Consider the following 13,437-nt stretch of genomic DNA (forward strand, 5'->3'; position numbering starts at 1 on the left):
GCCAGAATGGTAACAGTGTCAGGCATTTCCAGCAAAGGGCTTGCACATTGAACCAGAGGGATGTGGCAGTGCTCAGAAGCTAAAGTAAAAGCTTGTTGCTGGCTGTGTTTACAAGTTGTTCCATATTTCAGTATTACTCAGTTCTGCAATTTTATGCACTTTCAGGTCCTCCTTGCACGGCATAAGGCAGAAGAGCAGTTCTATGCTGTCAAAGTCCTGCAGAAAAAGGCAATCCTGAAGAAGAAGGAGGTAAGCTGCCCTTCTCAATGCCATTGTAATGTCCATCAAAAACATTTTTACTGCTACCACTAAGCAAGTGTGCTAAATGTTAATGGATTTCTGATGTTTTCAGGAGAAGCACATTATGTCAGAACGCAATGTCTTGCTGAAAAATGTGAAACACCCCTTCCTGGTCGGGCTTCACTTTTCCTTCCAGACTGCAGACAAATTGTATTTTGTCCTGGATTACATCAATGGTGGAGAGGTAAGCAGTAAGAAAATTATTAGTATTTCCTATCATGTGCATGGTGGTAGGGTAGACATTTTCACACTTCCTTTTAAATACAAAAAAAGTTGCAAGGGGAAAAGTCATGGGGGAGAAGTTACTAGATTCAATGTTTCTGCCTGCCAACTTTTGAACTACCGAAGGATCCTTAGGCCATTTCCTACTATTGTTCTCCCGTGCTATATATGTTGAGTCTAATTAAGTGCATTGTTAACAGGCTTTGGCGCCGTTTACACAACTTTGTTCTCTCTGTCTCCTGTAGTTGTTCTACCATCTCCAGAGGGAGCGTTGCTTCCTGGAGCCGAGAGCCCGATTTTATGCTGCTGAAATTGCCAGTGCACTGGGCTATCTGCACTCCCTGAACATCGTTTATCGGTGAGCAGCCTTGTTCAAATTTGTTGTACAGAAAAAAAACCCATGTGCTTTGTTAAATAAGCATTGAAAAGTTCAGCTCTGTAGGAGCTTGGAATTGCTTTTAATATTTTGTGGTGGCTTAATGAACTTCTCTAAACAGCTGCACCTAAAATACTCTCGCTGCACCTCCTCTAACATTTATCTCTTTCATCTCTTCCTGCAGAGATTTGAAGCCAGAGAACATCCTGCTTGATTCACAGGGGCACATTGTCTTGACTGACTTTGGACTCTGCAAAGAAAACATAGAGCACAATGGCACGACCTCCACCTTCTGTGGCACACCAGAGGTACGGCCAAGTCCTCAGCCCCCCACACTCAGCGCGACAGCAAGAGCTGTTCTTAGCAGTGAAAACTGACTTGTCCCAGGTGTATGTAAGGCTGGTTACGTGAGCAGGGGGCATTATGGGCCTTCTAATAATAGGGCTGCCAGTGAAGACATGTAGGATGCATGGAGCTTGCTGAGCAGGAGAGAGCAGCTCTCAAGCCATCTGCCTGTCTGTAAAAATACTGTAGCTTTCCTTTAGCTTAGATGATGCTGGGATTCAGTAAGCTGCTTTCATTCATGAATGGGGAGGCTTTCTTGGTTGTAAAGATCCCTATGGCTCACATGGCTCTTTCCCTTCTCTTAAACAGTATCTTGCTCCTGAAGTTCTCCATAAGCAGCCCTATGACCGGACTGTGGACTGGTGGTGCCTTGGAGCAGTCTTGTACGAGATGCTTTATGGCTTGGTAAGCAACAAATCCTTCATGACAGATCAAACTAGCTTACTCGACCTTTTCCCACAAGAAACCTCATGCCTGCCTGTCAGCCTCATTAATTCCTCCTTTTCTGCTTCCCACAGCCACCCTTCTACAGCCGGAACACCGCAGAAATGTACGACAATATCTTGAACAAACCCTTGCAGCTGAAGCCAAATATCACTAACTCAGCTAGACATCTCCTGGAAGGCCTCTTGCAGAAGGACAGGACAAAGAGACTCGGTGCCAAGGAGGACTTTGTAAGTGAGAACTGGCCGGCGCCCACACGCAGTGTTGGGAGGATGACTGGGACGTACTTGTTTACATTATCTTGGTTCTGAATGAATCTATTTTTCTCTCTCTTAACAGATGGAGATTAAGAATCACATCTTCTTCTCCCCAATTAACTGGGATGATCTCATTAATAAGAAGATTACACCCCCTTTTAACCCAAATGTGGTATGTATCACTTCTAATTATAGAGTGCATGGAGAGTGTGTTTTTACCCCTTGTCTTTGTGGGGTGCCCAGGAGCCAGGGGCAAGTGGCCAGATGGGTGTGTTTGGGGAAGGGAACTTTCCTTCCCCTGTATCTGTCCAAACAAAGTGAAAAACAGGTGGTAACTGACTTTTTAGTGATGATCCATCTAAATTTGGCTGGTTTTTTTGTTGTCTCACATGCTTCATTTGCATGGCAATTTTAAAATAATGCCCAGCCTCCCCATTTTACCAAAGGGGAAGTTAAGGTATAGGGAGCAAGTAGCTTCCTTATGGCAGAATTACAATTGGCTTGTCAGATACTAACATATAAAGTGAGAGATCAGGTTGTGGAGGTTGTTCTCCATCGTTTTCTGAGCATTTTATAAACTTCATTCAATATCGAGGAGATCAAAGTCCTGCACTGCAAACTGCTGTGCGGCAGAGTGGCATGTTTGCATTTAGCTTCTCTTGCATGAGCTTAGTGGGAGTGCATACTAAATTGAATAATCTTGTTTTTAGTGAGTCAGTGTGCTACAGTATACAAAAAAGGTCAAAGTAAACTGTTAAAGGCTGCTGAACATTGGGCCTGAGGTGATAACACTGTGAGTCTCTGTACAAGGGTGCTTGTCTCCATAGTGAATTGAATTGCGCACTCACAAAATCTTAAGGTCTAAATTCCTTTTCTGTCCTTTCCACAGAGTGGCCCCAGTGACCTGCGACACTTTGATCCGGAGTTTACAGATGAGCCAGTCCCTAACTCCATTGGCCAGTCCCCAGACAGCATCCTCATCACTGCCAGCGTCAAAGAAGCCGCTGAGGCTTTTTTGGGCTTCTCATATGCCCCACCTGTGGACTCTTTCTTGTGAACGTTTTTATTTTATTCATTTTTAATAATAATAACAACTATTATTTTTATTTTTTGTTTGGCCTTCTGGTAGAACTGCCAGTTGACCAGTCACCTTGAAAGAGAATTTGCACATTTCCACCATGGCAGCTTTGCAGCCTTAATTTCAACTACACTGTTTGCTGGAAGCTTTTTTGAAGAGCACATCACTCTCTAAATGAGCTTTACAGGCTTTTCATTTCCATTTGTTCTTCCCCCAAAGTGGTGCTGTCTCCTTGGGAAAGAAAAAATAAAATGACTGCTGCCATAGACTGCTACGGCAGATCGTAGGAGTAAGAACAAGCTGTTTTGTAATCGTGCTCGAAAAGCCTTGCCTGGAGATCTATCTGAACGTGATAAGGATTTTATGAAATGTGCCTTTTTTCTGATGAGATCTTGTGAGCTCCAAAGCTTTCCCTGTTGCAGAGTGTGTTTCTCAGTTCATTTATGTGGGTTTACTATGTGAACAAATGGTATGCGTGTGGTCTGCGTACTACAGATGGACTTAGTTTAAAGCATCAGTGTGACACTTGCAGGATACCACAATGTGGGGCATTGTTTGTTTCTTCCATATTTGGAAGATAAATTAAGTGTAATTTTGAAATTTCTTTTGTAAATCTATACTGTCAACTAAAATTATTGAAATGGGCTCACAATTACTTGTATCCAAATGCTTGAAGAAAGCATTGCTGCTATGAAAAAAGATTTCTATTTTTAGAAAGGGTTTTTATGGACCAAAATGCCCCAGCTGTGCAGTCGGTCAAAGCTGTTGGTTTCTTTTTTTTTATTTTTTTTTCTCCTTTAGTTTAAAAGATATCATCTGTAAAATGGGCATTATTTATGGTCTTGGGGTTTGAGGGATTTTCATTCCTGATTGTATGTATTGTACAAAAGATGTGTACATTCAGTTGTAACTCTAGATGTATATTTAAACTTACAGACTTACTTGTAATGTATACCATCATTGTAATGTAATATAATTAACATGGTTATATGTATCATATTTTTTTGTGACCAGACCCATAGGTTTGCAGTAAAATCCTGAAAAATACTTCCATGAACTTTGTCTTATTTTAAAACAAAGGTTTTAGCAAGATTTAAAATCCCAGCTGCCAATCAGCTAAGATAATTTTGTTTAGATGTGTGATGGTTATTCCATCAGACTGCACCCATAGAAGTCTTGCCACGGATACAACTTGGCAAAGTACGTGGATACAACTTGGTCTTCCAACTAACTATGGGTGTTGGGAGTGGTTGTGTAGTGTGGGTGTTCTTTCGTGGTACAAATGCTCCCATTCCCCCAAAATTAGTTTCTCTGCCTCAAGCAAAGTGAAGGTGCTGCTCTCTGGTGTGGACAAGGCACAGCTACACTTGAATGATGTCCTTAGGTAACCAAGACAGGAGATGTTTTAGCACAGCATTGCAGACATACACTACAAACAGACTATCATGGTACTTTGGAGACAGCTCCTGTTGAGGTGTCCATCCTGGAACTTCTAACCTTGCTGCTGTGATGTGGGGCAGTGCACTGTATCCTGAGTTTACCAGTGTTCCAAAATCTATTCAGGAGTTGGATTTCACTCACTGATCGTAGGCTTGCAGCTGGGGTAAAACTGACTGTTTACCTGAAACTGTTAGTTTTTTATTACTGAGTACTGCTACCAGATGGCCTGCAAGAGGGACTTGTGGCCAAGAAGCAAGATCACCTACTTGCTTCTTGGGTGATCCTATTCAGTTTCCTTTGTGTGGTGATGGATGGCTTTTTTTCTCTTATGCAGCCTCTGCACCTTCTTTACAGTTCCCATTATCCATTGGGTATTTCAATTGTTGATCTTAGCAATTCTGAGAATCCAGCAGAGCAGTTGCTGAGAAAAGTTGGACAGTCGAATGTTGCTCAGGCTGCTGTGTTAACAGCAGTGTAAGCAATTCGCTAAAAGGGGTGGTATTTCTATTCATTACATTTCTGAGATAAAAGCCTGCAGTAATTTTCCAGCTTTTATTATCTGTTCGATGTAGGAACAGAAAAATGTGTATGGCTTTAGCTATAAACTGTTTCTGGGAGACCACACTCAGAGCTGAGAATGCTAATTTATAGCAGCCAAGAAACCTTTGAGATCCCGTTATTATCTGAAAGAAATGCAGTCACCTCCCCCTCAAACTCCCAACAAACTCAAATTCATGCATTCAAAAACTCTTTGAATAGTGCACTGACAGGCTCTGCAAAGTCTTCCACTGCCATAATGTTCCTGAAACACTTTTGTGCCCGTGACTTTGTAGGCTAGAGATGTTAAAATATATAGTGCTAATTTGTCTCTACAGAAAATGAAACTGTACTTGCCAAGCAACGAAGCTGTGCATACACATTATCTTTGCCTCACATTTCCCAGCCATGAGCAAGGTGCTGCGTGCAGATACGCGAGCAGAGAGCTGCAGCTCCAGGGTAACAGAACCTTAAATGCTGCCTATCATTTTAAAGGAAAAAAACCTGCTGGAGCAATTAATAATAAAGAAGTATAAAACTTCAGTGACTCAAAGGTGTACATCATGTGCTTTTCATCTCTGCCAAGATGTAGGGTATTATTTTAATGGGTTCCTTTTAAAAAACAATGTCTGATTGTAATTCTAAATGTTCTACCATGCGTAGGCTTATTATGTTGCTGCTGTTTTCTGCAAAAGTCTGCAACAGCTAGCAATGAATATTCAACACATGCCGCCTCAATTGTTTGGTGTTGCAAAGGGGAAAAAGTTGTCCATGATTTTAATCTTGCTGATCTTGATGTATTACAGTCATGCCTGTAGGAAGAATGTGGAAGTCACCTGGGTTTTGGGTTTGTTGTTTTGTTTGTTTTATGGAATTCTGTGTCTATAAGATCTGTATTTTCTTTAGAGAAAAGTATGCACTGAGAGGCAAAGTGCTAGCATTCCTGAAATCAGAGGTGACATAGGTGTTATGAGCTGTTTTGACTAAGACCTGAATCTGGACTTTAATTTCACTCCTTTGTAAAATGGAAGTAGTCATCCATACTTTCTGCTGGTGGCAGTGTGGTAACCACCACCAGCTTGGATAGCTTTATTTAGCAGAATGGTCAATGCAACTAAACTTCAAACACTTATTATATTGTACTCTGCATAGCAAGCATAGCATGCTTGGGCTTTCATATGCTCTTTTGGTGGAGTGTATTGATAATACATGCAAAAAAATTTAAATACGTAAATGCAGACATCTCACGTGGTTTAGTATGTGCTACTTATCTCCGTGTACCAAAAGCCATGAACCGTTTCATGAGCCTTAGGGAGATAAGAGAAACTTCTTAGTGACTATTTTTCTTCTGCTCCTTATACTCAGCAGGCTGGAGGACAGACTGGATAATAAGCAAATTAAGCAGGAGGTTTCTGTCTCTCCCCAAAAAAATTCTTAAAAAGTAGTTTATGCCTACCCTCTGTAGACTTATAATGAGCCTGGAGAAATTAATGAAAAAACCCAAGACTCTAGTACAGCCTTGCATCTCTAGTGAAACATTTCTACAGATAGATGCTAGAAATGAGGGATGCTGCTCAGAAAAAAGCTTTGGCTAGTAGCCCTAATTCAGCATCTCACCTGGGGTACCTGAGGGTAGGTGAGACGAATCTGGGCCCATCTGAACTCTTGTAAGAAGGGAAATGAAATATTGCACAAAATGATGTTCCTATTTAACTGCAGTACCAGATCTACAGATGTTTATGTGATACCACAACTACATGTTATGTGGCTGTACTTACCCTGGTAGGGCTGCTATGACAGTTTACAGTAAAGATGCTTTCTGATGCTCCCCACAGTTTGTAGTTCCTGCTACGAAGGCCTACATTTCAAGGTCAGGATAAAATTTTCCATGCTGGCTAGGCCTGGTTATGGAAAATTTCTGCAAAAATGCTTACAAAACATTCCAAAAAATTTGGGGGGGGAGGGGGGGGGGGGGCGGGAACCTCTATCTGAAATAGCAATCTTCAAACAATTAATACAGATATGTACAATTTGTTCAGCAATCGCTGAGAGTCAAGCCAGGCTCTGAAAGGTCGGTCTCTTCTGTGAGACACTGAAATGTGGTAGCTGCTGGCTCTCCTGCACAGGTCCGGGGGGCACCGCAGGGCCAGGGTATGGTCCCCACGCGTGTCCCTGTGGTCACCTGCGGCTGTGCGCAGTCAGTTCTGCAGCTCTGGGCGTCCCGGAGCCCGGGCAGAGCGGGGCCGCGCTGTGGGCCTGGGCCGAGGCTGACACCCTGTGGTGCCGCCGGGCAGCGCTCGGCTCCCGCCGGGAGAGAGAGAGGCGCGGGCGGGGGTGGGAGCCTGTCGGAGCTCAGGGGCAGGAGGGGAGGGAGACGGCGCCTCTGGGAAATGGTGCCCTCCTCCTGCCCCTGCGTGAGCCATTGGTTCAAGCTGGTGCTGAGAGAGGGGCAGGAGCCATGGCACAGCTCCGGTTCCTCTTGCAGACAGGCATCCACCCGCCATGATAGAGGGGCTGCGTTCCTGGAGCTGTGAAGGCCTTACTAAGCCCATATTTCCTTGTCAGATTCAGTCTTCCCTGTAACATCCCCATCGGGACTCATCTGCCTCTGAGAAGCACCAGGCTAGCACAAGAGTTCCCTCCTATTTTTTGGTGCCCAGATTGCCAGCTGCTACAATGGATGCTGCCCCTCTCCTCCTCCAGCAGGAGGGATAAGCAGCACCAGGCAAGAACAGCATTGCAATGTGTCCATGACTCCTTCAGCAGCTCCCCTTATCTGGAAAGGTTGGACTATTTAGGAAGGGATCTACAGCCTTGGCCTGTTTATTTGGTAGGGATCTGCTCACTGAATTGTCTCTCCCCATGAGTGAGGATGTGAAGAACTTGGTTCTCTGTGGAGGGTCTCTCACATGTTGATGAGGAGAGATCCCACAGTTCAGGCCATCTCATATGAATGTAGTATGTGAAGCACACAAATAAGTGGTTTATAGGATAAGGCCTAAGCCTTCTTAGACTTTATCCTGCTTTCTCAGTTCTCGTAAACATCCTTCCCTCTGCACTTTAGAGTCTATAGTTATGATTGGTCTCTAGTGGTTTGGTATTAAGATTTTCTACACTGGTGTAGAAAATCCATATATGTACTTTTGAAATCTATAGAAATATATCTTTACTTTTGTAAAGAAGTAATATTTTTTTGTGTCCTATATATATATTTTTCAAAAATGTAAGTCAGTCAGTTACCATTTTTGCTTTTCTTAGGGAAATAAATTTATTAGTTCAGGTAAATGCACATACTGCTCTGAAGACAGCTGGACAGCTAATGTCTCCCCAAGTACAAAGTATATGCCATACAGAGTAGTTTCCTGCTGAGAACTGCTCTGTATCAATTCAATTATAGATGCAAAAAATAGCCTGTGTATGGATTTGAACATAAGTTATATATACCATACAACCACAGTTAATGACTGATTATGCTGAAGTGAGCACTGAAATTAAAGTTAAGAATGATGTGTGGGTATACAGGGACCTAGCTTTTCTGAAGGAACAAAATAATCCATATACTTTTTTTTCGTAATGACCATGAGACTATGGGACATGCTTAATTGGCTACTGTAAAAGAGGGTTGCAAATGTGACTTATGTTTCCAGATTTGGGTCCAAAGTTTCCCTGCATTCCAGGATCACTTTGGCTTCCAGACATCAGGTTGGTACTAAGGTTATATTTTACTGATGTTCTGTGAATGATAAATTTGCAGACTTGTAAGAACCATTCGTGATTAATAAGAGATTATCCAGTTATTAATTTTTCAACTCTGAATATAGAATATAATCTCGCTGAGAAACACTGGGCCCCATGCCAGTTAACAGTCTATGGCTAAGTTAATTAAATCATACCTCTTGATCAGTATGGGTCAGACCTGAGCATGCAACATAGTCTCTCCTTACAGCGACTTTCCAGGTACCCAGAGAGAGAAAGTGATCTCACTTGTCTTAAACAGACGTGTTGGGTGCTCTGATGGGGATGGTTTCTTTCCCTTGCCTATAAATGGAATTTTCACTGACTTGTAAATGCACTTGCTTAAAACAGATTCCTCCTCCCTCTCAGATGATCATTCAGCATGTGCATATTTTGCTTACCATCTATGTGTGTTTAGCAGATCACATCCTAGGCACATGGGATTGATATCAAAAGACATGGAACTAACTGGAAATGATGCAGCTCACTAGGGAGTTGAAGAATTTTACCTCTGCAGATGCTGATAAGCCCTGCAAGCAATTAAGAACATTTAGCAGAGAAAAACGGTATTTGTTTAAAACATGACTGCAAGCCAGAAGAAGGCTTAACAGATTTGATAATCAGCTTCCAAAGCATGGATTTTTAAGTTAAGGTTTACAGATGACTACAGATAAACTGCTCCTTATTTTGTGGCCACTAAAAAGAAGTATTTCAGATACTGACAAGAAGGACATGAGAATTAGAACAAGCAGTCTTTAAAATGGAAAGTGCTGGAGAACAAATATGAAAAGCAAAAAAAAAAAAAAAGTTTTATTATTTCTAAAATACTTATCACTTTGGATATCTGCCCTGTTATATATTAACAATTATTAATGTGACATTGCATCCCTTGGCATGTTTCCATCATGCACAGTATTATGACAGGTAATGGTGAAGAGCTGAAAATAGATAAGACACTGAGACACTCCATTAAAATATATAAAAGGAGAGTAGTTCTTGTGTGAAATGCTGCCCAGATCTACAGGGAGTTATACTAAATCATGTAAACCTGTAAACCATTTTTTCATGTAACATGAGAGCATCATAAGCAGAGCCATTCAGCTGGCATGAATCAAACAAAACATTTGATGGGAGCCTGTTACCATCTGGGTCAAAAATAATTCACCAACTGTTCATGCTCCAATACTGCAGTTAGTCACTCTGAGCTAGATTTCAGAGCCTTACAACAAGCAAAGCCCACAGCATATTCACTCCACTGGAGTGAATTTTATTTATTTACATAAATAAAAGTTAATGTTAGTAACTACCTGCTCTACTGCTGTGTGTACTATAGCTCTTGCTGATACATTCTGATGTGTATTTTTTTGTATAATCATAGAATCACAGAATGCTTTGGGTTGGAAGGGAACTTAAAGGTCATCTAGTTCCAATCCTCCTGACATGGGCAGGGGCACCTTCCACTAGACCAGGTTGCTCTGGGCCCTATCCAACACGGCTATGAATGCTTTTAGGGAAGGGGCATCCACAGCTTCTCTGGGCAACTTCCTCCAGTGCCTCATCACCCTCAGTAAAGAGTTATGTATTTACTTTTTTCCTTCACTCCAAGTGTGCAGCTTCTGTTCTGCAGCAGACAGGCCAGATGTACAATGTTTATTGGTTTCCATGTCACCTTGACTGGAACAGCCTGGTAAGAAAAACTGCTAACAGTGCTCAGGAATTCCCTCCCTTGCCTTATGGAGCCATTGCTGAGGTGGCTTTTGTCCCTGCTGGAGGCTGTAAATGAAAACAGAGTCAAGCTGCTCACGTGCTATTTTATTTCACATCTGGCTTAGACTGACAGCTCTGATGTGTTTCCACAGACCACTGGGCCAAAATAGCAGTTTATTTAAACAAAAGAGAAGGGTCCCATAACACCCCTCATTTTCCTTATTACGGCACAGAATAATGGTCCAGCACAGGGCTGGAGTTGTAAAGGGGAGTAGAACAGCAATATTCTGGTAAAAGTGAGACTTGTCTCAGCACTTTCACATATGCGTTAAGGCCACTGGTGGTTACCCAGCTGGGCTTGGAAAATCAATCCCTTTGAAACATGTGATTGCAACTAGAGGTTAGAGATGCTGACCTGAGGCTGCAGGCTTTTGGCTGTTGGCAGCAGGAGCTTTGTTGTTGTTTTGTCTCTGTACAGCCCTATGTGTCAGGGCCTGAGGCTATGGACCACCACAGCCATGCTCCAACATGCACTCGGAATTTCCATGGATTGTGCAACCTTTTGAATAGTTCCTATGTTTCAACTATAATGTCCACATGAAGGCTCTGAGAGGAACAGTGTCATCTTCCACATAAACATAGATTGAAGATAATCATCTCCTAAAGATGTTCATGCATCCAAGCTTTTCTTCTTCCCATTATGTAGTCAGGTCTCCAGTCATTTCAGGAATCCAAGAATGCTCATCTTGATTGTCTGAATGCCCCTCACATCTTTTAACTTGATACGTTTGATAAGTATAAATTGCTAAAATTATTTTGTGAATATCACTGATTGTGAAGTAAGAAAAAACAGAGCAAGTTTGATTTTCACCTCTCCTTCTGTCAGTTTGGTTCTGGCACAAGATTGACTTTATGGAAATTAGTCCGAGCTTCCTGTGCAATTAAAAAAAATTGATCCCACAACCACTTGAAAATTACAAGCAGGTTTTTATAATGAAAATATTTTTTGATGATATGTACTTACCATTTTCTGTTAGGGACAGTTTTATGAGACAGTTCTAAATTAGACAAACCACAAATATCTACCAAGTGTGAGAAATTGCAAACAGATTACTTGCATCTATCCTCTAGCACTTTATGGATGCACGTGAACCAAGCAGTGATTATTTTTCCCACGTGTAGCCAAGTATATGGTCTCTATTCAGTGTTTTCATTTCAGCTAAGCTCTTACATCTGTTTGCAGCAAATATACCTTAATGTTATCATATCATCCTGAGAGTCCTCTTCAAGTAAAGAAAAAAATAAAAGTGCTGCTTCAGTTCCAGAATTGCCTTTTTGAATAGACTATTTAAAAAAAGATATTGATACCCTTCCCTGGATGAGAATTCAAGAACTCAGTCTTCAGTGCTCTTGTTCTCCTGTCTCAGTGTTCACTGCTGATGGATGACACTTGGGTATGCTGTATTAGTCACACAGGCACGTGCAGTACCCAAACCCATGACACGAGGAGATAAGATACACATTGCTTACAGTTTAGAATCCAGAAGCTACTCGTGTAACCTCATATTAAAAGAAGGATCTATTATATCTCTCTATTTATCCAACACTGAGTAGCAAATTATAATTAGAATTTGGTTTCACAAAGATGACACCTGAAAACCCATCACCCCAGTTGCCTGTGACTCCCTCTATTTGTCTGCCCTTTGTCACACCCTCATCTCTGAGTCCTTGTCAGATTCAGACACATTTTCTCTGCAACAGAGAAATCTCATACCTTCTCTTTTCCCTATGTAGATAGTAGCTTAATGTTCTGTAGTCCACATTTGACAGCTTTCTTTCTGATTCTTTTGATTCAGGCTCTGCCCTGATCATGGCATAGCAAGCCTCTGCAATCTGACCCAAATTTTTAAAAGTTATAAACATCTCTAACAATATCCCGTTGGATCTAAAAAGTAAGGCCTTGCACATCTCAGCTTTTCCTGACTTTATTGCCCATTTTTTATTACCAGGAAAACTTTTATTCTAACTGAGATTTTTTACTTCATTGACTCACAAACAACTTGTTGCAGAATAATTAGGTTCCAAATTAGTCCTGGAGGCTCTAAATTCAAATAGAAATTTATTTCTATCTGAAAGACTGAAAATGTTGTTTAAATCTTTTTTGAACAGGCCAGTTTTCAAAGAAGGTAAAATTTAAAATAATAGAGAGATATAAAGAGAAAAAACTGCTGTTATTTATGTCAACATAAGTTACAGTAAGGCTGAAGAGTCCTATGGGTTTTCACAGTTAAAACTGAAAGCAGAATTTGGCCACCATGGTTGTTATCATCACAAAATAGGGGAGTTCTGCTTAAGAACTGAAACACCTGACAGTACCCTGTTCCCTCAGTGCTATTAGCTCTGAGTACAATGCCTTCTGTTACCTTTCCTAAATTTAGGCTGTCAGTCTTTACAATTTTGGATTCTCCCCATATGTTCACCATAAATCAGGAGTCTTTTTCAACCGACCTAAATAAGGTGAAGTGCTAATGCCAAATTACTTGCTGTCTAAAGACAAAAATACACTGATTAAATCTTCAGGATATAAAAAGGATGTTAAGAAGCTTGTGAATTCAATTGTGGTATTTTCAGGAAGCTTAGTCCTCTATAAATATGGCTTTTTTTTTTTTTATTATTGAAATCTGCACTTTGAAAAGGCAGCTGGAAAAGCACCGTTTCTAAAATGAAGAATTAATTCAGAACCTAGTTGATCACATCAAGTGCAAAATCTAATCCCCTTCCCTCTTTGAATATAATGTCAGTTTGCCAGTATGTCTTTCAGAGCTAGGATTATAGAACTTTTCTAAACTCTTCATCAAAGAACATTTTAATTGCATTTATTTTAAATATTCTGTACTGATTTTCCACAAATAAACTTATCAATGACATATCCTTAAGGACTTGTATGGCAAGTTAATTTTCATCCAAATATAACAAAGGAGAAGGTATAAAAGCAC

At 41.1% G+C, this 13,437-nt stretch overlaps 1 protein-coding gene across 3 annotated transcripts in view; it reads left to right on the plus strand.

The window, feature by feature from the left end:
• SGK1 (serum/glucocorticoid regulated kinase 1) overlaps positions 1-4,069 on the plus strand; it is a 69,881-nt gene extending 65,812 nt beyond the window's left edge. For all 3 annotated transcript variants that reach the window (XM_071436229.1, XM_071436236.1, XM_071436247.1), the window contains 8 exons: positions 166-249; positions 353-484; positions 768-880; positions 1,083-1,206; positions 1,553-1,648; positions 1,762-1,917; positions 2,027-2,116; positions 2,834-4,069. In XM_071436229.1, coding sequence (XP_071292330.1) covers positions 166-249; positions 353-484; positions 768-880; positions 1,083-1,206; positions 1,553-1,648; positions 1,762-1,917; positions 2,027-2,116; positions 2,834-3,001 — 963 coding nt within the window. In that variant the 3' untranslated portion in view covers positions 3,002-4,069. The remainder of the gene's footprint in view (positions 1-165; positions 250-352; positions 485-767; positions 881-1,082; positions 1,207-1,552; positions 1,649-1,761; positions 1,918-2,026; positions 2,117-2,833) is intronic.
• Positions 4,070-13,437: the final 9,368 nt, after the last annotated feature.

This window comes from Agelaius tricolor, unplaced genomic scaffold, assembly GCF_023055355.1.
Source record: "Agelaius tricolor isolate 1412-34295 unplaced genomic scaffold, bAgeTri1.0.p SCAF_1, whole genome shotgun sequence".
In the NCBI taxonomy this organism is placed as follows: Eukaryota; Metazoa; Chordata; class Aves; order Passeriformes; family Icteridae; genus Agelaius; species Agelaius tricolor.